Genomic DNA, 27624 nt, shown 5'->3' with positions numbered 1-27624 from the left:
TAAGGCTTGCTCAGTGAGAGTGTGCAGAACAAGGGGGATTTAATTACCTGAAACAAAAAACATCCACATTAAAAAAGAAAAAAAAAAAGAAAAAAAAAATATCATGAGCTACGATACCTACTATTCCCGTCGCCCCTGGGAGGACTACAGGGGGGCCAGATCCACCAAATCCTCCATCTCCTCTTCCCTCTACTCCGTCCACCGCTCCGTCCCCGCCGCCAAGCACGCTCTGCGGCTGCAGTCCAGCCCCGTGCCCGGCCTGGCGGAGAGGATGGACCTGGCGCAGGTGAGCACCCTCAACTCGGAGCTCCTGGGCCTGCGTGCCCAGGAAAAGGAGCAGCTGGTGGGCCTCAACGACCGCTTCGCCACCTACATCGAGAAGGTGCGTCACCTGGAGCAGCAGAACAAGGCCCTGCTGGCGGAGCTGGAGGCCCTCCGGCAGCGCCAGCGCGACCCCTCGCGTCTCCACCTCCTCTACGAGCAGGAGGCGCGGGGCCTGCGGGCGCTGCTGGACGCCGAGACCAACGAGAAGATGCGGCTGGAGGCGGAGCGCGAGCACCTGCGGGACGTCCACGGGCAGCTGAAGGAGCGCTGCGAGGACGAGGCGCGTCTCCGGGCCGACGGGGAGGACGCCCTGCGGAAGGCGCGCGAGGAGGCGGCCCGCGCCGCGCTGGCTAACTGCGACGCCGAGGCCAGCGCGGGCTCCCTGGCCGAGGAGCTCGCCTTCCTCAGGAAGGTCTTCGCCGAGGAGCACGCCGAGCTGACCGCGCAGGTCCAGGCGGCCGGGGTCAGCGTGGAAGTGGACGTGGAGGCGCCCGACCTGTCGTCCTCCCTGAGGGACGTGCGCTCGCAGTACGAGAAGCTGGCCAACAAGAACATGCAGGCCGCCGAGGATTGGTACCGCACCAAGTTCGCCGGCGTGGCCCAGGCCACCAGCAGGAACGGGGAGGCGGTGCGCGCCATGCGGGAGGAGACCTCCGAGTACCGCCGGCTGCTCCAGGCCCGCTCCTCCGAGATCGAGGCCCTGCGCAACGTCATCGACTCCCTCAACAAGCAGCTGGAGGATATGGAGGACAGGCAGGGAAAGGAGGTGACCAAGTACCAGGTAAGGGCTCACAGAGGACGTTAGGCTAGGAGATAGCTGAACTAATGACCATAAAGCATGACTTATGGGCCAATGATTAACCGCAGCCCTGCATAGTATATTTCTACAACAGAATTCAGATGGAAATAGCTCATTCTCAGCCTCAAAAAGGTTAAGAGTTGTGCTAATTGAACCAGCTGAAACACACAAGCATGATACTCAGAGATATACTGTAGTCTGCACAATTTGACATCACTGGTACACAGATTAATGATATAACCATTAGTATCATCTGCATGGACAAATATAATTTCAATAAAATGTTATTTTTTTAAGTTGAAGAAATGGGAAACATAACACCCCACAAAGGATATTACATGTGGTAGTGGCCTTAGCAGAGCTTTCCTGTATATAACAGTATTTCAAAAGACTGCTGTATACCAGCAAAGTGAGTGAGCATGATGGATGCTTTGGCCCAGTGCATGCATGCAGAACTCATGAAGCTGTAAAGGAAAGGTTGGTCTGCCCATGGGGTATGAATGAGCAGTGAGATGAGCACAGTAACATATCCTCAGAGTATGCTGCAAGATGAAGAAAGAGAAAGAGAATATGTTATAAATAATGTGCAATAGTTTGACACATTTTATCCCTGAACATCGTTTTCAAAGTCATAGTTATGGATGCATGGTATGTACATTTATGTAAGAACAATACCGGTTTAAATGTTTCCTTTTGCTTACTTTAATATATTTAAATGTAGATAATCTCAATTCTCATTTCACTCAGTGAGGGGTAGAACATGACATTGGGAGCAGGTCAAATGTAATGAACTTTCTGATGTCATGAGATTATTGGCACTGCTGTTATTTTAGGAGAAAATAAATGATCTGGAGAAGGACATTGCAGAGGCTAAGCAAGAGATGGCGCATTACCTGAGAGAGTACCAAGACCTCCTGAACGTCAAAATGGCCCTTGACATTGAAATCGCTGCGTACAGGTAAGTTCTATCAGCTTTCTAATAAAATAAAGCAACAGAAAATCAACAGTATCACTAAATATATCCCCACTATTCATATGAAGGCTGAAGGTTGTTTCTGTTTTAACGTAGCTCTCATTCTGAAATGCTTTCTGGAACTTCTATTTTGGTGTTATATTGTGTTTGGTTTAAGTTATGTCTTTGCCCACTGCATAAGAGCTAAGCTTAGGCAGATGCCCAGAGGCATTCTTCCCCCTGCAGAATGGGTCATTTAATGTGTCATTGCCATCCAGCTCAGTGCTTGGTGACCTCTATTCTGTTGGCTACTGATCCTGATAATGGACTGTGGCTGAAGGAGACACCTGGCATATTAATTCAGCTGATGGTGCACAGGCTGGATTCTGACTCAGCAAAATCCAAATGCAGACAGTGATGATGTCCCACAATGGTGACGTACTGTACGTATATTATGGCAATTTCCTTTAATAAAAGTGTACGTATATACTGAAAATGTCCAATCTTAGTGCAATTTCCAGTACGGAGGTTATTTTCTCAGACGTCTTAAAACAGATTATTGGTACGTGGCCTAAACATTTTGTTGTAGTGTTGGACTGGAGGACTCATATTGGGTTCAGAGTGGGATTTGATGTTCAGGACTGCTTATATACAGTACTGGATACAGATGAAATTTGAAGAGATAGCTTCCACATTTTGGCTGAAACGTTACTTTCAGGACATTAATCTTGCATGCCAGTGGTTTATTTTGAATCTTAACGGCCTCAGCAAATTAAATCTGCTGTCTGTTTCTTTTAAGAAATTCATTGATTTTTTTTCTCCTCCAAAATAAAATATTAATGAACAGCCCCTTGTGAGCAGTTTGATCAGAGGTCATGGCTGAGACTATAAGCATGCAGTTTTAGCACACATTTTCTCATGGCTAATCAGTATTATAGTTTGATTATGGCTGCAACCTACATTTAAAATAATTTATTTCCAAGAGAAATATTCTGATGCTTTATCCATCCATCCATCCATTATCTGAACCCGCTTATCCTGAACAGGGTCGCAGGGGGGCTGGAGCCTATCCCAGCATACATTGGGCTAAAAAGGCAGGAATACACCCTGGACAGGTTGCCAGTCCATCACAGGGCACATACACCATTCACTCACACACTCATACCTACGGCCAATTTAGACTCTCCAATCAGCCTAACATGCATGTCTTTGGACTGTGGGAGGAAACTGGAGTACCCGGAGGAAACCCACGCAGACACGGGGAGAACATGCAAACTCCGCACAGAGAGGCCCCGGCCGACGGGGATGCGAACCCAGGACCTCCTTGCTGTGAGGCGGCAGTGCTACCGACTGCACCATCCGTGCTGCCTCTTCTGAGGCTTTAGAGAAATACAATATATAGATCAAAATATATAGATGTTAACTAAACAATACAGATATGAACTAAAATGCTGTCAGATGCTGTAAAGGAATATGGAGCGAAACTGTATATTTCAAAGCAGAATTGTGGATACATTGAATGGTCTGGACACTAAAGATCTTGGCTGCAAAGCAAGACTGAGAAAAGGAGGATTAATGGTGCTGCAAACTAAAGCAATAGTTGAGTCGACTGAAACCATCTACAGCTTGGTGTTGAGCTCAACCTCCACCTGTGTCAACGACGGGGGCATAGCTAGGAATTCTGGCCCCCTGAAAGAATATTTCTCTGAGACCGTTTTTAATAAAACGTGGGCACACTCCAGCTGTGGACTCCCCTAAGCTGTGTGCCCCTGCTGTAGAATTGGCACCACCTTTCAAAGGCCCCGCATGCAGAAACCACTCAGCATGGTGAATAATTGGCCATGTCTTCCAGGGAGGGAGGGTTTCAGTTGTACTCATTTCTGTGTAAGAGCTTAGTATTGCTAGCTATAACTGGCTATTACTACATTTGTATTATTAGATTCAATTTGTTAGCTTATAAGTATTCTTTGCTTATTGAATGTTTATTAAAGTCACATACAGCAAATTTGTATGTCAAAAATGTTATTCTACAAAGCAGGAACAGGAAGTTAGCTCTTTAAAAATAGATTCTTGAAAACAAGATTCTGTAAACCAAGACATAATAGTGTCTTTTTACAAAATATGATGTTAAAGAGGGTGTTGTAATATGGCATTCTGCAGCACAACATGTTCAAAGTTCAAGAATCTAGACTGAATGAAGGACTTCAAACTGTTGACCAGCACAGGTTAAGAATCTTTCATTCATAAAACTGTGCTAGCTTTATGAGGCCTGGAGATCCTGCAGCAGCAGTCTGCCTCCTGGTCTGTGGGGAATATATGCACATACAGAAATGATTCAATGGTTACTACAAAGTTTGTTATGATATTATACAATATTATATTAATTACATTACATGCTATGCCATTCAGCAGATGGTTTTATCCATCTGCTAAATAGGTGACCCTGGAGCAATGTTGGGTTAAGGGCCCAACAGCTGTGCAGAATTCATTGTGGCTTCCCTGGGGATTGAACCACCAAACTTGCAGTTCCCAGTCATGTACCTTCGCCACTACTCCATGTTCTCATTGTTTTTTGTGGTTTCCCCTGGGTTCCTCCTGACTGATGATTGATTGTAATGACTCATATCACTCATGAGTCATTCTCTTTGATGTCATCGTTTGCTCTGTCATGCCACATCACAAGATGACATGACTGCAAGTCTGTAAGGCAGCATGTTGTACAAATAGAATGTTGTCAAGTCATATCCTATAAAATAATGTTGTAAGATGGAATTTCGTAATGCATTAAATGTCATTAAAACAGGAAGTTGTTCTTCCTTTGTTTCCGCAGGAAGCTCCTGGAAGGCGAGGAGATAAGGCTGAGCTTCTCCTCTCTGCCTGCCCTCACCTAAACCCCCACCTTCAAGCCCAACGTGCCCTTGTTCAAAACAAGAGGTCCACCACAAACTCCCCCTTCTTCTCCACACACTCCGACTCTGAGAACGGGACATCAAGGGTGCAAGACCCCAGAGAGAGCAACAGAGAGAGCCAAGAAGCAGCACTGCGTCAGCCATGACACCAGAGCCTAGCCCAGGCACAATATCCTTTTGGTAGGGCCCAAAGCTCTTACTTAAACTCCAAGCTCAATTTTGATTCTGCCCAAGCCAATTCAGCAAACATTTAACCAATTGTTTGTAAGGGCAGGCTAAATTCAGTTCAGCTGTGGATGTTTAGATTTTACTCAACCTCGTTCAGATGCAAGATAATAAATGACAGATCTTTGCGTTCTACCAACAGGATATTGGGCTGTACTGCTGATCCTATTGTATTAATCAGTAAATCAGTAGATGTCTGTTTTGTTCTAAGGAAACTCTTTCATTGCGGGCAGTAGAGCACCGTCACATTTGCTTTGGTCTTCTTTGATATTTCATGTATGTTGAGCTTCAGTCAGAGAGGTACGTTTCAGTTAACTTTCTCAATGAAATCAAATGATAAATCTTTACAAATGTGATCATGGCTAAATAAATATTATTATTTTTTTATTTTACCAACTGCAATCAAGGCTCTAAATCTAGGTTTCACAACGTTGCTTTCAGCTGGAGAAGCTCAAAATAGAATGAGAATTTCAGGAAGAAAGTTCAAGCGCCTGTCTACAGAGGTCCGCCTCGTATTTGTGACATCAGACAGAAGTCTTCACTTAGCTGTTTTTGCATTTTGTTCTTGTTTCTTTTAAGCCCATTAAATAAGAATACACTGTAAACCTAAAACAAAAATAACAAAAAAATAAAAATGCCTGGTAACTAAGCTTTCTGTTGTACCGATCTTAGGTCTGACCGGCACTTAAAATCTGTGAATCTATATCAAGTCTGCACCTTTTAAGCCTGATATATCTATGTGCCAGTGACCTGCTGAATAAAACTAACATGGCTTTACTGACTATGCTCCTGTGTCCTTGAGCTCTTGACATTGTTTTACGTCATGATTGTTTCTCTGAACCCAGTCTCCCTAAAGATAGCCCCTAATGATGTATATTGATATCATAGCAAGAACTACTTTCACAATCACAGATCAGCAAAACACCAATACGTTTTGACACCAAAACTCCAATGAACTGGTAGATCTTTTCATAAATATGACTATATGTTCTTTGTTAAAAATCCTTTTTGTCCCCTTCCATCTTTACAATATATTTCATTGTGGGCAGTTTAAGGTGGACAACCGGAAACTGAGGACTATTGATGCTAGATTTGGGCACCTGATTCTCCCTCAGTAAGGGATATTCTTTCCTGAAATGATCTCTTGGCGAGAGAACTCCATCGATAGGAGCTGCTGCACTGCAGCTCGACTGCCTCATGATGTCAGCATGCACCACTGCGGTGTAGCTCAAGTGCTGTGACGCTGTGGGTGAAACAGCTACAGCTTTGTCAGCTCTATTTTTAAAAGGTCCTTTTGAAATCGCATCACACTTTACAAGATTGTGAGCCTCTGCTGTTCCATGCATGAATAGTCTATGTCTGTGTGTGTCTGTGGATGCGTGCATGCTTGTTTGCAGGTGAAAAAACATAACTGGAGTGTGCAATATTATTTCTGTGAGAATTATTTGTGCGGTTTACTAGCATCCACACATTTATTCACAGATTTGTGCCATTATGCAGTCTGATGAATACAGGCTAACAGTTAAAATATTGCAGCATTGTAGTTACATTACACATTTTTATACTGTAGCTGCTGATAATACTGCCTCCCTGTCTTTGACACTGTTCCAAGTGTACACAGATGAGCCATCAGCTGCACTTTTTATGGAACAGCACTGCAGCATATCCCAGGATTCCCTGCTCCTAGCTACCACTACAAATTGCCCTTGTACAATATCCTGTGAACATGCTCAGTATAGCACACGATGGCCTGTCAAACCCAGAACAATAGGGCCACCTTTTCCAGATAGGACATTTAAAATAAACAGTCTTTCAACAGCAAATAGCAGCAGGATCACGTCACATTATCATTAACCTTCTTGTTATATATTAATTATTTATCACAGTTATGTTTGCAGATAATTGTTAATATCATATTTTGGTTGTTAAAGGCCAGATACATGGCATTTAAACAAAACACTAGGATTTAATCATTGCTTTGAAGGGTGACTACTGCCAACTCCAGAGAGTGAAAATTCTATTTTAGTCTATGTTACAAATTCCATGATACACCCACTCCTTTGTTAGCCATAAATAATTGCTGAGAAACATTGTAAAGCAGGTCCCACTGAACCTGTTCAAGAGTTTACACAGAAAAGCTACCTGGCCATCCCTCGGGTGCTGCAAAATACCTTCCGACGAAATACGCCTTGTGATACTGTGCCTAGAAGGGTAGTCTTGGAGGATATCTGTATCTACATTCCAATACAAAAACTACAAATCTACTGTATAGCACATGAGAGAATTCATGGAAAATAATTTCCTCAACAATCAATTTTTTCATCACATAGGGTGCAACAATCCCTAGATGTTTTATTCCTGTACCAATCATTAGCTTGTTTTCCAAAACAATACTTTTTTTGCGCTCACATCAGCAAAATGTGCTGTCAGCAGCAGATTAAACACATCACCTATTTCAGAATTAAGTCACTGCCTGCAGGCTGCCAGCACCAACTGCCAAATTGATTGAAATTGCTCTGCATGCATCTTACCACATTCTGAGCCTGTCTCCAACATTCGCTGATGTGAGTCAGGAGAAACAGCTTTCACTCATGACTTATATGAAATATACAGTAGATATAAGACCATTTAAACACTGTCCGAGATTTTAATCATGATCAGAGGGAAAATGGACATGGCTTCGAGTTCTTCTTCAGTGTCAAGCATGTATAACATGGCAGTTATTCTTCTGCTTTTTGATAGAGCTGACTATACTCTCCTTAATAAAGCAGCTATTTGGTTTCTTTCCACCCAATGGCAAATGTGATTCAGTTGTCCCTTAATTTTACTGACTATAAAATACATAATTTTAAAAACAAATACAAGTACACATATGTTTAATAAAATAAAATGTTGTTGTTTGATTTATTTGAGGGAAATGAGGCCTGGTGTCATATTCAGTGCAGGACCTAATTTAATTGAAACCAAATTTTGCCACAAGAGCTTATAATTAGAAAATGCATGGACACACACACACACAATCATGAATTAAATGTAATGGGACTGGATTTTGTTACGGGCTCTATGAGGTATTTGCACAAAAAAAGAAGCAAATTAGGTGGCACGGATGGTGCAGTGGGTAGCACTGCCGCCTCACAGCAAGGCAGTCGTGGGCTCAAATCCCAGTTGGCCGGGGCCTCTCTGTGTGGAGTTTGCATGTTCCTTCCCATGTTTGCATGGGTTTCCTCCAAGTAATCCAGTTCCTCCCACAGTCCAAAGACATGCAGGTTAGGTAGATTGGGGAGTCTAAATTGCCCGTAGGTGTGAGTGAATTGTGTGTGTACTCTGTGATGGACTGGTGACCTGTCCAGGTTGTATTCCTGCCTTTCACCCAATGTATGCTGGGATAGGCTCCAGCCCCCCTGCGACCCTGTTCAGGATAAGCGGGTTAGGATAATGAATGAAGCAAATTAAAATTCCAAGAAAAAAACAAAATGCTATTTCTCCATATTGCTATTTATATGCCAAGCAATGAAAGGGAGGGAAACTTCTGTCCAAGTTGCAGAATAGGTGTCAGTAGCATATGGTGAGGTTCACAGCAAGTCAGGATACACAGCATGCCTTCTGAATATGCTTTCCTTCCTTACTGGTAATATCTGGTGGGAAAGCGAGACTGCTGTTTGAAGTTGTGATTGAGGGCCAGTAGAGGGCAGGCTTGCCTCTGAAGCAAGTTGAAAAAAAATCCTGGTCAAAGTAGAGCAGTTGTCTCACTGGTCAGTACAGGACCTCATGGACAAATGGTGTTCAGAGCAAGGAGATTTCCAATATGGCAATATCCAAAAATATTTGTGGTAACGTCATGTGTAAATTGTTCTTGTCCAGAAGTCCAGATGATGAGTGCATTGAAAACTTACCTACATTGTGCTATGGTTGCATGAGGAACTATATTAACAAAAAGCCCAGGAGGATTGTAAACAGATCCAAAATTGAAGCATGGGACAGCCTATGTGAAGATAACAATATACAACCCCTGGCACACTTAGAGGATGTACATCCAGCTTTTTTACTTCATAGCAAATAAACAAATCACAGATCTGACACAAAACGAATTTTGTTTAACAGCTGATCATTCTGGCTTCATGAAACATACCTCAAACAAATTAGATTAAAATATTTTAATGAATGACATACTTTTGAAGTAGGAATTCCAACATGGAGTGTGGCAAAATATGTTGGTAGTTCCCAGTCAGCTGTGTCTAAAATTTGGCGCAGGTATAAACAAAATGGGAAGGTTATAAAAGGAGAACATACAGGAAGATGTCAAAGCATCAGGATAGAAAACTCAAATACCTAAACAGAAGAAAACAAGGTTGCAGTTGGCTAAAGAGAAGAAATCATGGAGTACAGATGATTGGATGAAAGTGATATTCAGTCACATATCTGCATGGGCTAAAATGATGATGCTGGAAATGTTTGCCTAGTGCCGTTCCAATAAAACATACAAAGATAACTGCCTGAAGAAAACAAGCAAATTTCCCCAGTCATTTATGATATGGAGTTGCATGTCAGGTAAAGGACCAGGGGAGATACTTAAATAGCACAGGTGTACATTGAAATTTTGGACACGTTTCTCATTCCATCGATAGAAAATAGGTTTGATGATGAGATGACAATGCATCTTGCCACAGAGCAAATAGTGTAAAAGCTTTTCTTCAGGAAAGGCATCAACTCAATGACATGGCCAGCAGTCCGGATCTTAATCGAATTGAAAATTTGGTGGAAATAATAAAAAATGGTCCATGACAAGGCTCCATCCTGCAAAGCTGATCTGTCAACCACTATTCGAGACAGTTGGAACCAGCTTGATGGAGAATTTTTTTTTTCATTAGTGCAGTCCATGCCTCGAAGAATTCAGGCCGCCATAAAAGTCCGAGGAGGAGCAACAAAGTACTAATTGTGATGTATTTTTTTGTTGATGAATCCATTTTTTTTCCCTCAACATTGAGTGATTCCATATTTTTTCCTCTACTTGATCTGGAAAAAAATATCCTATTAGTTAAAATAAATGCATTTAATTTATTTGAACTATGTTTCACCAAGCTAGAATGTTCAGCTGTTAAACAGACATCGTTTTGTGTAAGATTTGTTTATTTGCGATGAAGTAAAAAAGCTGGATGAACATCCTCTAAGTGTGCTGATTCCATCATTTTTGCCAGGGGTTATATTTATTTTTGCATCGTATGACTACAGCATTGTTCCTACCAGAGATTCCTACTGACCCACTCTACCAATGGCATTCCAAAAAAGTAGACCAATCGCTGCGCTGTCTGTCTGGCAGTATGGTAGGGAACAAGCGACAGAAAGTTACCAATTAAAATGACGATAGGGCGGGTGTAGTGAACGAAAAGACCAATAGGCGTCTCAGAAATCCAGGGCAATGCAACTAGTCGGCTTCGGCTAGACAAGGGATTTCTTTTCCAGGGCTGTGGCGCATAACACTGACTGGGACTGCGGCTTTTAAAGTTTGATACAATTTAGTTACCATTCATACAAAGCACAAAATGAGGGAAATCGTTCATTTGCAAGCTGGACAATGCGGAAACCAGATCGGCGCTAAGGTTAGTGTTATATGTATAATTATGAATCAATGAAATGGTAAACCATCTTGCATATTGTTGGGAAAAAAAAAAAAATTCCCGTTAGCCGGTGGCGTGCTTGGTGGCTAGTAAACTAGATCACAATTAATCTTTACTGAGCTAGTTAGCCATCTGCAGTCAAGATTATTTAGGCGATGTGCAAGTGGCTAGTTCTCCCTTAAAATATTTTTTTAAATAAAATAAAAAATCCAGACGTATGATTTTTAGATGCGTTTCTGTTGCTGTAAAACGTTAAACGCAAAATTGTTCATAACTGACATGTTTTGGTCGTATAACTCGTTAAATTCGGAGATTCATGTTTTAAATGGCATAAAAGAAAGATTTCTTCATTCATATCAAGTCGAACTGCGTAGTAGGCTACTCGGGGAAAGAGGCCGAGAATAGGGTGTTGGCCGCCCTGGAATAATCGCGTGGAGAGGGACAATATGGCTGAACGGGTCTTGTTCAGTCTGTTATAATGCGGTCATTTTATCGGGGCAAACGCTGAGATCTTACGGCATTTTTATTATTATTGTTTTTTTTTTTTACATTTAATTTGTGAAATCTTTGTATCACTCCAAGAACGTTTCAATGTATGGTTACATGCTTTCCAAAATCTAATACGTAGTATTCAACGCAAATATAAACCAATAATGAACCATGCGAAAATAATAAAATGTTTCAGGATTTGAATAATATTCGTGTGTTGTTGTTTAATTAATTTAATTAATGCCGCAATTACGCTGGCTGGGATTTTATACCCTGGGCGTTGTCATTTGTGAACAATCCTGAAATTATCCAAATTATTATTTCTTGTCATTCCAGTTCTGGGAGGTGATCAGTGACGAGCATGGTATTGACCCGACCGGCGGTTACCTTGGAGACAGTGACCTGCAGCTGGATAGGATCAATGTGTATTACAATGAAGCATCTGGTAAGAAATGGTTTGTAATGGTGAATGGCTGGGTTTGGTTAATCTATAATTGGTCCCCACAGATGTGATGTGAAAGTGCAATTTGTGCATTTTGAAATTGTTGCTTATGTACAGTGTCTAATTGAATGTGTTCTAGGTGGAAAGTATGTGCCACGTGCAGTCCTGGTCGATTTGGAGCCAGGGACTATGGATTCGGTGAGATCTGGACCTTTTGGCCAGATTTTCAGGCCAGACAACTTTGTCTTTGGTATGTCTCATTTCTGTTAAAAGTTCTTGCTAATTGTATTGATTGGTGTTTTGACTGCATTATTTCTACATTTCAGCTATGGTGTTGCCCTGATTACTCAGGATATCAGCCTGACAATAAAAATCAAAAGGTCAAATTGTATTGTATGTGCTGTGCAGCTAAACATCTAAACCTTAATTCCATGCAGGCCAGAGTGGAGCTGGGAACAACTGGGCCAAGGGCCACTACACTGAAGGAGCTGAGCTGGTGGACTCGGTCCTGGATGTGGTGAGGAAGGAGGCTGAGAGCTGTGACTGCCTGCAGGGCTTCCAGCTCACCCACTCTCTTGGTGGGGGCACTGGCTCTGGCATGGGCACCTTGCTCATCAGCAAGATCAGAGAGGAGTACCCCGACCGCATCATGAACACCTTCAGTGTGGTGCCTTCACCAAAGGTGTCGGACACTGTGGTAGAGCCCTACAACGCAACCCTCTCTGTCCACCAGCTGGTTGAGAACACAGATGAGACCTACTGCATTGACAATGAGGCCCTCTACGACATCTGCTTCCGCACCCTCAAACTCACTACACCCACATATGGAGACCTGAACCACCTGGTGTCCGCTACCATGAGCGGGGTCACAACCTGCCTGCGCTTCCCTGGCCAGTTAAACGCCGACCTCCGTAAGCTAGCTGTCAACATGGTTCCCTTCCCCCGTCTGCACTTCTTCATGCCCGGCTTTGCCCCCCTCACCAGCAGGGGGAGCCAGCAATACCGCGCCCTCACTGTTCCTGAACTCACTCAGCAGATGTTTGATGCCAAAAACATGATGGCCGCCTGTGATCCACGGCACGGGCGCTACCTGACTGTGGCTGCCGTCTTCCGAGGCAGGATGTCCATGAAGGAGGTTGACGAACAGATGCTGAATGTACAGAACAAGAACAGTAGCTATTTCGTGGAATGGATCCCAAACAACGTCAAGACTGCCGTCTGCGACATCCCACCCCGGGGCCTCAAGATGGCCGCCACCTTCATTGGCAACAGCACTGCTATCCAAGAGCTGTTCAAGCGCATCTCCGAGCAGTTCACTGCCATGTTCAGGCGCAAGGCCTTCCTCCACTGGTACACTGGAGAAGGGATGGATGAAATGGAGTTCACCGAGGCAGAGAGCAACATGAATGACCTGGTGTCCGAGTACCAGCAGTACCAAGATGCAACCGCTGAAGAGGAAGGCGAGTTTGACGAGGGAGAAGAGGAGGACCTGGCTTAAGCTTTTCATTCCTTGCTGTCAAACTAAAACCCCATGATGTGATCCACTTTGTGAAACCTTGTTTTTGTTTTTACACCTTTCAGTATCAAGTTTGAATGTCGTAACGCCGCTTGGCAACCAACATGTGCTGTCACTGTATGATTAACAACATTCAATAAAAGCCCTACATTTGGTAGCAAATGTGTTTATCTTTCATATATGCCCCTTTATGGTCATCTATAACATGTGAACAATTACAGTTCCAAGTGCTAGGAATAACCACAAAGATAAGAACTTGGGTCCCCATCTCTTGGATTATAACCTTGTAGATGAAGCTGATGAGACAAACAAGCAATAAAATGGTCTTTGCAAACATAACATAAATGATAATGAAATGAGTATAGATACAAACTACAATAAACTGCATACATAGTCAATTATAAATAATAGGGAGGTCAGGAAGAGTGGGGAGAGGTGCAGCCTGCAGAGGTGTGTTTTCAGTCTGCGCCTGGAGGTGGTCAAAGACTCTGCTGAAGGTCATTCCACCACTGTGGGGCCAGAACAGACTGCAGTCGTGACCAGGAAGTGTGAAGAGGGGGAGGTGCCAGATGTCCTGCCGTGACAGAAAGGAGAGGTCTTGCAGGCATGTTCCTTGCATGATCTTTTGGAGGTACACTGACCCCTTAATCCAGTGGAGGGCAGTGAGCAGGGGCTGATGTGGGAGTGTCTGGGTAGGTTGAAGACCAGATGAGCTGCTGCATTCTGGATAAGTTGCAGGGGTCTAAAAGCAGATGCTGGAAGGCCAGCCAGAAGAGAGTTGTAGTAGTCCAGGTGGGACAGTACCATCACTTGGAGTAGGTGCTGAGAAAGGGACGGATTCTCCAGATGTTGTACAGGAAGTATCTGCATGTCCGGGTCAGCACCGCAATGTTCCCAGAGAGGGACAGTCTGTTATCCACCACCACTCCTTGCACAGAGCATTGATGTCGCCAAGGTGTGCCCAAGGGAAATAGAGAAATCAAGTAGGGTAGAGGTTAGAGCAGGAATGAAGATTATTTTCATCTTACCTGGGTTGAGTTTTAGATGGTGGTTGTCCATCCAGCTCTCGATGCTCCCCAGGCAAGCAGAGGCAGGCAGAGACCTGTCCTGTCGGGGAGAAGGAGCGAAAGAGTTGGGTGTCAATCATCATTTGGGTTTCAAACCTATTTGGACAGATTTTGGCAAAAATATCCATGCAAAGTTGAATGGCCTATTAAAACAAAGAAAAAGGTGGCTTGTCTCAACTCTGAACAATAATGGGACAATTGAGGAGATTAATTATCTCAGTTGAAAAAGTAATTATTCTTATAATCTAATTCTGCATTTATTTGTAGATTCAGTTGCCGGTATGTAAACAGTTAACGCGTTGGTGTTAAATGAACAAACTCTCGGTTTAATGGCTATTTAAATTATCTCCGACAGTTATTTGTCGTCTTACACAGAATCAAATATAACCTTTACAAACTGAACATGTTAAGCCCACTGAAATCTTTTTTTTTTTTTTACTTAACACACGGAAACCATTGCAACGTCATAATGCGTAGAACCAATCAGATAAAGGATTGTTTCGAGCTCTAATGTTTCCATAGAGCGTCTAAGGTTGGTTCTAACAGGAAATACAAATAAAGTTTTTTCATCTAACTGTTCCAATATGGCAGCGCCTACGAGTCGTAGTTTGTTACGGATATTTAGGAAATGTTCCCGGGACCATAATTTTCAATCGTGGTTGAAGTCGGAACGACGATCAACATGCCACATTTCTGGAAACAGTATACAAGACAGACATAACGCAGCTGACCAAAGTAATGATAGCGAGAATACATTGCCATCGCTACGGACTTCAGAAAGCGGGTGGGGCAGGGGCAAACATCGGACTAATTTAATTTGGACAGCCTTCGCGACCGGGTTTGGAGTCGGTGGAGCCGCACTTTTTTATTCTTTCAGAAATGAGGAGAAGCAGTGTGGGTTTGGGAGATTCACAATCAATACTCACTCTGTCCTGGAGAACGTGCTGTTAACAGCGCGATGTGCTTCCCCTTTCAAACCTGACACGCCGCGTTACAGATACAACTTCATTGCAGATGTGGTGGAAAAATCTGCACCTGCAGTTGTGTACATTGAGATAATGGGAAGGTAAGGTAATCGAGACTGCCGTTTGACAATTGCGCTTAATTACGCAGATTAGGCCACATAACTTGAAAGATAGCTTTCAGGATTAGGCTGGCTTCCAAATAACCAAATTGAGAGGGCTTACTGTTACACTGGTAGACACAGACAATGTTCATATAACTACATAATTGTCATTCTCTTTCCGTGTCAGGCACCCGTTTTCCGGCAGGGAAGTCCCCATCTCCAATGGCTCTGGTTTTATCATCAATCAAGATGGACTTATTGTCACGAATGCCCATGTTGTTGCCAACAAACGCGGCGTCCGAGTTAAACTGACAAACGGGGAGACGTACAATGCCACAGTTCAAGATGTAGACCAGGTTGCAGACATTGCAACAATCAAAATCAATGCTCAGGTAGGCGGCTATGGCTACACTAGCTGTACATCTGCCTAAGAGGCACGTTGTGGGACATATGGTGGGTTGATACCCTTGGCTGGAGAGTTGTGAAGTATAGTTAGCTAATTAAAAGTGGTAAACCACTATTGCTTCCAAAAAAGGAAGATTTTGTGCATTATTTTAATAACCTTTGTATTTTTATAGTTGCCGTCCATTATAAATACAGATGGAATAATTCAATGGATATATGTATTGAATCAACAGTTTTTTTTTATTTTATTACATTTTATCTATGTGATAAATCCAACTCTTGGATTGGATGTTCGAAATTTGTGTACAGTTTTGTGAATAGGGTATTTTAAGCTCTGTCAACGGTTTGCTAAGTAAATGGATGTCATTTGAAAATGGATGACTTGCATTAGAGCTGTAAATCTGTGTCTATTAAGCTCCGCCTCTAGCTGTAATCAAGGCAGAAATGGCATGAGAAAGCTGGGTCTTCCAGTCAGTACTTGCTGCATAAGCAGTGACTGTTTTCCCCGCTCCCTCAGCACCCTTTACCCACCCTGCCCTTGGGGCATTCCGCTGAGGTGCGGCAGGGTGAGTTTGTGGTCGCCATGGGGAGTCCTTTCGCCCTCCGTAACACCATAACATCAGGTATCGTCAGCTCTGTGCAGAGGGGCAGCCGCGAGCTGGGCTTGTCCAACTCCAACATGGACTACATCCAAACAGACGCTGCGATTGACGTAAGTCCCGGTCCATAAACCCACGTGCTGTGGTGTCCTCAAATTTGTCATCTGCTTGATGAACAACCTCATCCAGTTGGTATGTTGGGGATGCTTTAGAGAGCTTTATGTTATTTTTTGCAATGGCAATATATTTTCAAGCTATTACATTTTAGAGCTTAATGCAGTGCTAAATCATATGAAGAGATGGGGAGTGTTGGAGATTATGTGATTGAGCTGTGACTCACATGGGTTTAGTCATGCTTTTGCTTTTGTTGTTTTGCAGTTTGGAAATTCTGGTGGCCCTCTTATTAACCTGGTGAGTCTTTGATCCTTTGGCTTCCTTAGTCCCTAGGACTTTAGGAGCATGTCCATTTTATTCTATTTCTTAATCAAGTATTGGGGAGGGAATGGACGCCCATGAGTTATATCAGTTGTCTGTGTTTTTTTCTCTTATTAAAAAGTCATTTTTAGTAGACCTCGGGGAGATGCTTAATGGAATACCCATGCTTTCTTGTCTGTTCATTTATTTCTATGGGTTGGTACAAGCCTTTAACATTTACAGTATGAGGGGATTAAATGTGTACATCCTCCATCATTTCTCCCTGCACTTGGGAGTTGGGTTTTCTGTGTGGGTGGAGGTCTAAAGGCTGACAGGCTAGTCCTGCACCTGTTCCTCTTTCTGAAATGAGCAGGATCCAGTTTAGTGGCATTCTGCTCATACTGTTTACAGCCAAATTACTTCTCTCACACTCAGGACGGTGAGGTCATCGGTATCAACACCATGAAGGTGACTGCTGGCATCTCCTTTGCCATCCCCTCAGACAGTCTCAGACGTTTCCTCGACCGAGCCGCTGACAAGAAGAGTGAGTCAACCCCCTGACCCCTGACCTTTGAACCTTATTTCACAGGTCAGGCCACAGGTCTGACCCCCAATACAAACATTTACTGTAGTCGCAACCATTCTGACCTGTAAAAATAGCACTCCCAGTCTTTAACTATTAAGTAGCTATTTAGTAGTTTGCATGTGGAAGTACAATGCAAACCCAAGTTTATTGATAACCATAATTACAAAACCATTGTGACTACAGGTAGGGCTAAATAAAAATAAAAATCTCCCTATGATTGAAGTTGAGCTGGATTTCAGAATTCTCTGATTAAAGGGCCTCATTATCCTTCTGGCAATGCATCTGGATTTTGATGAATGAATACATTTGATTACATTGTGAGGAAAAAAAGCTTGTTCTTGAAAACCGTAAGCTGTTGCTATGTGCTTTATTAGTTGTACTAAATGTAGTGTGCTTGTTTTCATCTGTATGTCACATGTGCGAACTGTATTCGCATTTATACGGCATCACCATTTTTTGTTAGATTTTCAGTCCACAGAATTTTATTGATAATTCCACTCTGCTGTGGCTTTGTTTTTATTGTAAAGCTCATGTTCATGTTACTGAGTGTTCTGTACTTTTGTAGTAGTAGTGTTTAAATTTGTATCACACTCCTTGTTCTTTCCTCAGAGTCGTGGTTTGGTGAGAGTGAAGCAAAGCGGCGATACATTGGGGTGATGATGCTGACTCTAACGCCGAGGTAGTATCGTCGCTTCAGTGTTGTCTCATTTGTTCCATAATGATGAGGAAACTGAAATAATGTGAAAAATTCTCAGCTTTTTGGCCCAAGGCAATGACAGGTGTCAAAGACAAAAATTAGAAGCCACTTCTACGCTTTAATGACCTTGTCTGGTGTATTGGAACCTAAAAAATACTCTCAGAAATGCAAACCCTTCCTTCTGGTCCTCTTGGTTGGCTCAGTCGCACCAGGCAATATCAGTTGAGTACAGAAAAGTATTTGAATCCGAAACATTTAGGTATTTGACCCAGGTCTGGTATTAGTACAGCAAAGGCTGTCAAAGGGAAGTGTGCACAATATTTTGAGTTGCAGGTGATTTGAAGAGATCTCAGTCAGGCTCAGATTTTACAGTGTTGTTGTTCTTTAAATGAGGTTTCTTTGATGTGCATCTGTTTTTGATTAATGTTTAACAAAGGCTGACAATCAAGAGGCTACAGTGTGCTTTATCACATTGTGGCTGTTTGTTATTTTTTTTATTAATAAAAAAAGAATTTCATAAAGATATTTTATATTGGACAGTGCGGTATAGTGACAGCTTTATTGGGAAGTACAGTGCAGAGTAGAGCTGCAACTAACAATTATTTTGTTATCGATTAATATTGCTACCGGTATGCATGACGTTAAGTGGCTGGAACCGTCAGAACTCGGGAGTGGAAATAGGGCTTTGTAGCATTAGTGCAACTGTGGCGTTATAACAATTCAAACAGTCCAGTCCAATTCCAACAATTATCATGGCTATTTACATTAATACGAGAGCTCTAGCTAGATTTCAGACATGCGTGGGCTTTAGGTTAATTTAACTAAAATCACGCAATCAGCACACTATAATTTAATACAGCTCATTCAATGACGTTACAGAGATACATATACATAACCATAACAAGCTAGATAACCAAGCATCACAGCTCCTGGATCCTTTTTTTTAAGTGTTGGCATGGCCGTCGTGCTGCTGTGATCTGCCGTTTCGTCTTTGCACAGGGTGAAAAACACCTTGTTATTGGGTCTTTGCTTAAAGAATTCCCACACTTTGGATGCTCGGATTTTTTGGATGAACTGGCTCGCGCACTCTCAGCTGGGCTTGCCGCCGCCATGTTCAAAACAATGTGACGCGTCAGTTATGAATATCCAAATTGAAGAAATTACATGGTCGATTAATCGTTGCAGCCCTAATAGAGAGACCGCTTTATTGGACAGTACAGATACAGGAAGAATGGGAGCGAGAGAGAGGGAACGACATGCAAGAAATGTCAGGCGGCCAGGATCTGTGTGTTCTGTGTATTTAATTGGCCACCTTTATTAATTGTGCTGAAGTGAAGGATTAGCACTGTGGAATGTATAATACTATATATACGTAATGTAATATATTACTGTATTTGACAGGGACAATGCACATTAATTACATTTCTGTAAATGTGCCAGAGCTAGCCTGGAAGGCTCATTTTCATCACATACTGATCATGGATGACCTGTGCATTGAGCAACTCTTTCTCTTATCGTCAGCATCATTGCAGAGCTGAAGATGAGAGACCCATCCTTTCCTGATGTCTCCCACGGAATTCTGATCCAGCGCGTTATCGTAGGGTCCCCTGCCATTCGGTAAGTTCTGCACAGGAAGTGGCCAGGGAGGCAGGCCGCAGAGCATGACCCAAAAGCACATCTGTGCCAGATAGACCTGAAACATGCATGTTTAGCCTTCCAAAAAGATTTTTTTTTTTTTAGTCCGTGCACAAAGACTGGGTTGCTTTACCATCTTGCCTGTTGTTATGCAGGTATTGCAGGTATGGGCACCTAACATACAATTCACTCTAACCATAGTTTTGATAACACTGGTGGAGGTTGGCTTGGAGTACCTAGACAAGGGTATTTAGCCTTCTGAAAAAAATTAAATAAAAAAAGTAACTACATTTTGTAATCGTCTCAAAACTTTACAAGTTCTTTTAAATGAATTCATAATTCAAGTTGCAAATAAATAGTTGTATTTTCAGGCCTTATTTCTTTGTTAATCTGGCCTGATCTTTGTGACCCCTCTGCTCCAGGGCGGGGCTGAAACCAGGCGACATTGTGGTGAAGATAAACGGGACATCGGTGAAAACGTCGGAGGACATCTACAACGCCGTGCGCACCAGCGACAGCATTAACTTGGTCGTGAGGCGTGGCCCTGATCTGCTTATGCTACACGTGACTCCTGAGTTTGCGGAGTGACAGCCCCTTCACCAGGATTACAGGACACTGGGGTAGGGTAACAGTGCCTATGGGCACAGGAGGCCGTTGGAGGGCTATGGCTACATGCTCCAAATTGCTTTTTTCAAAAATTGGTCTGAGAGGTAGATGGAGGTTGATTTGGAAAAACTTGGAATGGCATGACCAGCATTCGGCAGTACTTTGCTCCAGAGAAGTCTTGCTCCAGAGAACAGTTTTGCCTTTAATTTATTTTCAACAAATTTATCTGTCTGCATTTCTGATTGGGACAGTTGAATAATAGTTTTGTAATCTGAAGAACAGTATTAAGTATGTGTCTGAAAGACCCACCGCTGGTGTAGGTTTTCATTTGTATTTTCCACGCATGTGTTCTTAATCAATGAAGAGTACAGTCAGTTATGGAAATGTGACGTAAAGATAAATGAGAAATTTTATGCAAATTCAAGTGCTCTGCCTGCTATTACTACTGTGAAAAAGTAGATCTTGGAGTCCCTGATTTAAGGTCTCTTGATGGAACATGGAACAGTTTAGACTGTTCTATGAAAGCTTGGAGATAAATTTGGAATAAAGAGTTTCAGACCTTATTTGTTGTTGAAAAAAATGTGGTAGGTCTTTATGTTTATCTATTCTACAAATTAGTAATTAGTCCTTTGACTTCAGTCCTGGAGGTCTGCAATGTCTGCCTGGTTTTCAGGGTGTTCTCAGCATCAGTTATTCATTTAAGTCGCTGATGGGCTAAGGAATCCACACACCTTGTACTCAAGGCCTTGACTGACAGCTCATTGAAAGAAAATCACAAACGCCTGCAGACAATGCAGCCCCCTGGGAATTTGACAGCCTGCCTTAGTATAAGAACAGGAGCCTATTTATGAAAGACTGAAGATCAGCAGATTAATTGGCAAATGTGTGTTTTAGGGCCATTGTAATGCCCCAAACTGAGAGATGTATCAATGCTTATGATCTAAAAACATCATCAAACTTCCTCTGTTTTTTTGGTTCCCTCCTGTCTTTTCGTATTGCTTGTAAAAGACAATCCCATGGATTTTCAAAATCTGTTACTTATCATTTTAATCCGTTTATCCATTTACTTACATGTTTCAAAACTACTGGATATGTCTGTTGGAAAGCAGGCATAATAAAACTATAATATATAAAATAAATAAAATTTGAAAAATAAAAACGTTGAAAAGATTTAATTTATTTTCAGACTATTGTTTGCTTATTGTGGTTGCAGGCACAACGGAGCCAAACCTAAACCCAAATTGCCAGATGCTGTGAAAACAGATGCAGTTTCAACCACGGTCATTTCCTTTACTGAAATACACACCATTTTACATTTCAGACCCTATCTTCAGTTTGGATTTTTTTGTTTTTGTGAACATTGTTTAATGAGAAAAATGTGAATTAGACAATTAAAAACTCCATTACGCAGGACAGGAAACCGGAAGCAGTGTTTTTGTTGAAAAGCACAAAACCAGAGGATTTGGCAGTTGGATGTCAGGGGTTGTACCATGCCATGTATGCAAATGAGGCATGAACATTTGAAACACTAGACAAGGTGAAAGCAGGTCACACACTTCCTGGTTTAGATTTATTTTAGTTTGATCTGCTTTGCATACAGTATGGCCTACATCGCTCTTGGCATGAACATTTGGAATTGATAATGAATGTTTTCTTAGTCCACATTCTTGAGCAAATGGACAATAAATACATTCAACAAGATGGTTAATTACAAAGGAAGCAGTTCCAAACAAAGCAAACAAAACAAAGGTAAAAAAGGGCACAAAATTCATTATCTTCCTAACCCTTTCCTGCAGTGAGGGAAGGTGGAATCAATGTCCGTTCAGTTTCTTATGGTATGACTGGCATGCAGCTTCTGCCATTTTGTTTCAAAAGTTTCCAAGCTGGGGAGTGTTCAGTGCAGTTTCACATGGAAGATAAAGGTGCATGTCCCCTTTCAAAACATCTTTGCTGGGTTCTACTAATCAGACAGGGCTCAAATAGTGACAAGACTATAGTGTGTTATAAACTAGCTATGTTTCCATTGCCATAAAATAATGCCACTTTAAACATTCAGTTGAACATCTTCTGTGACTTGCTTTATAGAACTTTGTACTAGGCAAGACAAAAGTTCACCAACTGTAAAAAACACCAGTAGTAAATCGACAGTTCAGAAAAATAAGAAATAACCCATGCATAAGACAAATGAAAACAGCTGTACAATTGTTCTTGGCTGGATTGCATTATAACCCTCATCATTCTGTCAGATAAATGATTCATTCAACCCACTGTTAACCACAAGATGATTTTTTTTAAATATTAGTTTAGAAAATCTGTTTGTTAAAACTAGAAGTGACTGTTTTTAGCTGTCCTTAATGAGAAAGCATCAACATCCTTGTAGAAATATAGCCATTGACTGACTACTGTGTTTACATCACACAGATGTTTTTCCCTACGGCCACCCACCTTTTCTGTATTAGGAAGGCTCTAGCATGCTAAAAGCGACCTTTGCCAACAGGCTAGTTACACATAAATGAATCCTTGCATATATAGCTCTATGTGTTGTTCATTAGCACTCAGAGGACAGAAGTGATTTGGATGGCATTAACACTTCTCAATTTATACTTATGGGATCATAAGTATCAACAAATTATGGGAAATGGTATTTCTGCCCACTTCCAACAGTAAGGAATGCACTTGATTGACAGGACCAACAACATAATTGCTGTGTATCCCAGTCCACTGGGCAAATGAAACTTTCTGTATTCACAGGTCATTTACACACATTCTTTCTTAACACAGGCCATGCATTAGTAATTGTACAATAGAAATATGAACAAATTATAGCAAAGTTGACTGAAATCTTAAGTAGCACACTTTCCCAGCTTGGAACTATATATACAATGCTGCTTTCTTTTCTGTTAAAGGGGGAAAGGCGAAAATGGTGTATTTCAATGAGAAAGTATTCAAGTATTATACACTTGCAAATGTAACGCATGTACTGGGTGAAGCAATCACACAGCCTGATAAAGGGGAATCGAGGGTTGCAACAGATATTATATGCTACTGCAGCCCAGAATGCTGTAATAGTTCATCATTAATTCAGCTCTCTTTTTGGGTTGGTGGCCTGTTCCAGGAAGGTGTAGGAATAGGTAGTTAAAAAAGGGGTTTGGGCACATGGCACTAAAGGACAACCCTTTAGTTTTCCTGCTGTACTGAGCCTTTACTGGACTTAGGAGATCTGGTTGTTGAGCTGCCCAGGGTACTTTTCAAACCTCCTTTCTGCCTCTTCACTGAAAGCGTCGCCTGTGGGGAGAATGGGGAGAAGAGAACTATGGAGACAGATGATTGTCCAGAGAAATGATAAAGCTCAAAGTTCAAAACCACAAGCCATTGATCTGATTATAAAATGGGCACCTAACTGTGCAGCTTGCATATTTAATACAATCAGTTGTGCTAGCATACACGTGCTACCTAGCCAGAAAGTTTTATAATTAATTTTCATATACTTTCTCACCCAACTTTGACATATTATGATTGATGGTGTATTAGGAAAAAGTGCATCACTTGACATTAAGAAAAGATTAACTGAATGTCAATGTTAATGTGAATATTAATTGAATTTATTTGACACAAATATCAACTCATTGTCAAAGCTGTGCTGTGACTTACCGATATGACAGTTGTGTAGCCAAATGCGATGGCCATCGTATTTACAGTTGCACTTCATGGCATTGTTGGTGAAGTCGCTTTCTGCCACTTCAAAATTGGGGTTGATCATGATCTGAGTTTGGGGAGGTGGAGGAGAAACAGTGAGACGGTGGGCTACTGATCTGTGTTCATCTTCAAAGCCAGACCACTGCAGAAGTTACATAGTCTTCCACGTTCCATCCCCCAACAGCCTGGTAAATATCAACTATATCATTCATTTTATATGTATTATCTTTGTACAGTAGATGTATCTTATATGTATGTATCTTCCTAGAACCTATATATAGAACGAGCCAGGTGTAATTATACATGTGTATTAATTAGTACAAATATATTAATGTAGTGTGTCTCTTGCAGAAAGTATCTAATTGGGGTAGGAACCCACAACCCTTTTGTCACTGTTATCCCTTTATGTTAATGGCCCTCCACACTGCCACCTGAATAAGGTCATACTTCCTTCCTGGCTAAAACCTCTGACCCTGTCTGGTTTTTACCTGTAATATGTAGTTTCCTGGCTTGACATCAGTGATGTCTATCCACTGGCAGTCGATGTCGTGGCGATACAAGTCCCAGCAACCCACTGTGATGCCTTGTTCACCGAAGTTGGCACACTCATACCTCTTTGAAACACCTGCCATACATAGTGCAAACAATGGCAATTAACAGATTGGTAATGAACAATATTACATTTAGACTTTATGTAACTCATGTAATGTATTACAAATCTAAATGTGCTACACACTCTTGAAATGTAACGATTTTGAGAAATTATATTTTCACTCCCATACAAACTCTATTCATGCAAGCTTGCTGAGATATGATTTGGTCCTGAATTTGGAACTACTTAAATATCAGTTCCATCCCTTATTTTGGAGAAAGGCTCAGCAGGTGTGCAAACTGGGGGTTGGAGTAGCAGTCAAGCATCTCAAAGTTGATTCTGTAGCACTCTGCTGGTTGTTCATACAAAGCCCAGCCCTTGTGCCAGGGTTTCCATTGGCTCCTACCTTCCTGGCAGTCACTGTCTTCCAAGCAGAAGCTGGCCTTGTGACCTTCCGCTGCCTTGGTCCCATTGACGGACAGCAGGTCATAGTGGGTGAAGATATCCATACTGTGGTAATGCCTGAGAGTACACAAATGGGGTGAGATGATTCATGGGACAGATACAAACATGTGCATACACAGGAGCAATATGTTTAAGATAGGGGCATTTCCACTCCAGTTTGACAGAGCTGCATTGTTGTCTTTCAATCAGAAGCCAATTTCTGCCCTGGAAACGAGTGCAGCCTCTGGTCAATATATTATTTAAATTAATCACTCGTTCTTAATCACAGAAGATTAGCAGTCACTACAGAAATTATATTCTATGATACAAATGATGTGCAATGCCACCAAACACAATAATGAATTAATCTCAGATTGTAATTATATTATGGATCTATACTGCATTGAGATAATTGGTAAAATCTAAAGTATGTCTAAAAAAAGTATTTTTATATGGAGGGTTCCCCTGACCGGTTTTTGGGAACCCCTGAAAGAGCAGACCCAGCCTTACGCGTGGCAGGCGTGCCACACCCAGGAGTGGCGGCCGGCTTTGGGGCGGAAGTCGGCGCGGCCGATGTTGTGGATCTGGGAGGAGAAGCGGAGCAGGCGGCGGTGGCCGTAGGGCCAGTTGGCCTGGGCCGCGCTCTTGGAGAGGCAGTCCTCCTCCGCGGCGCAGGTGAGCATGTGCAGGGGCCGGTCCTCGATGTACACCGTCTGCTGGACCAGCGAGGCGTTCAGGACCAGGTCGGAGGCAGCTAACGCACAGAGAGAAAACTTATTACAGCTACTACAGACTTAAAATAAGAGTTTAATATTTGTTCTTTTTATCATTTCAACATTTCACAGAAATAAAAACACTCACATCAAGGAAAAGTGAAAGATACAAAGAGCAAACATTTTCATCATCAGTGAAAAAACTTTTGAAAGGAAAGGTCTGTGAATAAGTCATGAAGTATGCTCTTTCTTTGACTCCAGGGGAATCAATGTCCGACACAGGGCCTAACTCAGACCTGAGTCATCTCCATTTCGCCCACATGAAAGGCAGGAGGGGTGACTCTGTCCCCCTGCTCACTCACTCTCAGAGCAGATGACTCCCGCGGAGAAGCGCGCCGCCACCTTCTGGCAGCTGACAGCCTTGTGGCGCTGGCAGTGGCTGAGCGCCATCTCGTCCCCGGAGCACTTCACCCCACTTATCACCATCTCTGTCACGTTGCTGCCATCCCAGTACCACGTTTCCTTGGCAACACCCAACAAACAGGGGTTAGGGGGGACATGGAAAGATACGCCTGCATGTATGATGGAAAAACGTCAATCTTCTCTTTTTTTCTGCCTAGTTTTAAGGGAGAGTGTGGAAATAACTAATTCATCAGCGGCCTGTAGCGTAGTGGTTAAGGTAAAGGACTGGGACACGCAAGGTCGGTGGTTCTAATCCCGGTGTAGCCACAATATGATCCGCACAGCCGTTGGGCCCTTGAGCAAGGCCCTTAACCCTGCATTGCTCCAGGGGAGGATTGTCTCCTGCTTAAGTCTAATCGCTCTGGATAAGAGCGTCTGCCAAATGCCAATAATGTAATAATGTAATCAAGCAACTCCAACATTAGTGTCTAACGTGGTACGTCTGGTATGTCTTAACACTCAATACAGTAGTTCATACACGGGCCATTAAGACAGGAAACCTCAAACAAAGACAAAAACTGCTTACACATAATCTAATTTAGTAGTGACATCACAACAAAATCTGAAATTGGCAGGACCTTGAAAATGAAATATCAAGTGCTATAATGTGCCTTTCATGTCAATAAAAGCCATGTCTCATCTACATGAGGAACAAAATTAAAAATTTGCACCACTGATGAACACAAATCAATGTAGTTAGCAACTGCAGAGTATTTATTGATTTATTGATTTATTGATTTATTTACTTATTTTTATTTTTTATCTTTTGCACAAATGTACAATTCAGGACAGTTGCACAGAACAAATAATTAACCAATGTGCAGGAGAGGTTTGGAAACCCAGTGTTGAATTATAACGACCAAATACATGGTCTACAGGGTCTAAACATTCAAAATGAGTGGAAATAAATGGACCCATTGGCTGACATTAAATAAAGCTGGAACTCTGCACGGACAGACAGGGCTGTGAATGTCATCAAGCCTCTTTTTCTGGATGAAGTGAAACCACAGCTCTGCTCTACATAATAATGAGACAATAGTCCTCAATCTGACTGTTCATCATTCTGTGGAAAACTGAGGAAAATAGTTCCTCTGATGGACTCCCTTTTTTAGTTTTAAAGGGTTTATGCACACTCCTATTTTACAGTGAATAGGTAATGCAACAAAATCAACTTGTAAATACAACAACATCAAATGTCAATACTATAAAAAAAGCACATTTCTCTCCAATGTCAAAAGTTAGAGAGAATATGTTTACTGTGGAATAAAGTTAGCACTGCTAACTACTATTGCAATCTCAATACTGGTAAGTGTATGTCTATATAATTGGTATGTCTGTGTGGGTCTATGGAAGCCCCCACCCACTCTCTCC

General features: G+C 42.2%; 4 protein-coding genes across 6 annotated transcripts in view; 3 read left to right on the top strand and 1 right to left on the bottom strand.

The window, feature by feature from the left end:
- On the top strand, positions 1–5995 carry neff2 (neuronal intermediate filament family member 2). Its single transcript, XM_061246615.1, is given in 4 exon segments — positions 1–1105; positions 1957–2081; positions 4906–4963; positions 4966–5995. Coding segments are annotated over 4 exon segments (1350 nt in total). The 5' UTR covers positions 1–103; the 3' UTR covers positions 5131–5995.
- A 4644-nt stretch (positions 5996–10639) lies between these two features.
- Positions 10640–13433, top strand: LOC133131312 (tubulin beta chain-like). The gene is made up of 4 exons (XM_061246617.1): positions 10640–10806; positions 11650–11758; positions 11895–12005; positions 12193–13433. Exons 1-4 carry the CDS (start codon positions 10750–10752, stop codon positions 13251–13253), a joined length of 1338 nt encoding a protein of 445 aa, XP_061102601.1. The 5' UTR covers positions 10640–10749; the 3' UTR covers positions 13254–13433.
- Positions 13434–14856: 1423 nt separating this feature from the next.
- LOC133131740 (serine protease HTRA2, mitochondrial-like) lies at positions 14857–21766 on the top strand. 2 transcript variants are annotated; one of them, XM_061247176.1, is made up of 9 exons: positions 14857–15404; positions 15592–15796; positions 16327–16521; positions 16787–16819; positions 17258–17366; positions 18018–18087; positions 19627–19722; positions 20163–20360; positions 21560–21766. In XM_061247176.1, the coding sequence occupies exons 1-8, from the start codon at positions 14923–14925 to the stop codon at positions 20326–20328; spliced, it is 1356 nt and encodes a 451-aa protein (XP_061103160.1). In that variant the 5' UTR covers positions 14857–14922; the 3' UTR covers positions 20329–20360; positions 21560–21766. The 2 variants fall into 2 exon arrangements, with proteins under 2 accessions (XP_061103160.1, XP_061103159.1); XM_061247175.1 differs by lacking the exon at positions 21560–21766 and having other exon boundaries at positions 20163–21525.
- Positions 21767–21894: 128 nt separating this feature from the next.
- The window catches only part of loxl3b (lysyl oxidase-like 3b), a 30668-nt gene continuing 24938 nt past the window's right edge, over positions 21895–27624 (bottom strand). For both annotated transcript variants that reach the window (XM_061247173.1, XM_061247174.1), the window contains 6 exons: positions 26154–26313; positions 25589–25832; positions 25041–25156; positions 24531–24667; positions 23998–24109; positions 21895–23631 (listed from right to left, as the gene is read on the bottom strand). In XM_061247173.1, the coding sequence (XP_061103157.1) occupies positions 23558–23631; positions 23998–24109; positions 24531–24667; positions 25041–25156; positions 25589–25832; positions 26154–26313 (843 nt within the window). In that variant the 3' untranslated portion in view covers positions 21895–23557. The remainder of the gene's footprint in view (positions 23632–23997; positions 24110–24530; positions 24668–25040; positions 25157–25588; positions 25833–26153; positions 26314–27624) is intronic.

The sequence above is a fragment of the Conger conger genome, chromosome 6, assembly GCF_963514075.1.
Source record: "Conger conger chromosome 6, fConCon1.1, whole genome shotgun sequence".
Taxonomy (NCBI): domain Eukaryota; kingdom Metazoa; phylum Chordata; class Actinopteri; order Anguilliformes; family Congridae; genus Conger; species Conger conger.
Note: the sequence above shows the minus strand (reverse complement) of the source record. Positions and strands in the feature narration are given on the sequence as shown.

Coding starts and splice junctions, on each gene's coding strand:
- LOC133131740 (XM_061247176.1), top strand. CDS start 14,923: ATGGCAGCGCCTACGAGTCGTAGTTTGTTACGGATATTTAGGAAATGT. Junction 15,405..15,591: donor TACATTGAGATAATGGGAAG/GTAAGGTAATCG, acceptor TTTCCGTGTCAG/GCACCCGTTTTCCGGCAGGG. Junction 18,088..19,626: donor ATGCTGACTCTAACGCCGAG/GTAGTATCGTCG, acceptor TCTTATCGTCAG/CATCATTGCAGAGCTGAAGA.
- LOC133131312 (XM_061246617.1), top strand. CDS start 10,750: ATGAGGGAAATCGTTCATTTGCAAGCTGGACAATGCGGAAACCAGATC. Junction 10,807..11,649: donor GAAACCAGATCGGCGCTAAG/GTTAGTGTTATA, acceptor TTGTCATTCCAG/TTCTGGGAGGTGATCAGTGA. Junction 12,006..12,192: donor GCCAGACAACTTTGTCTTTG/GTATGTCTCATT, acceptor AATTCCATGCAG/GCCAGAGTGGAGCTGGGAAC.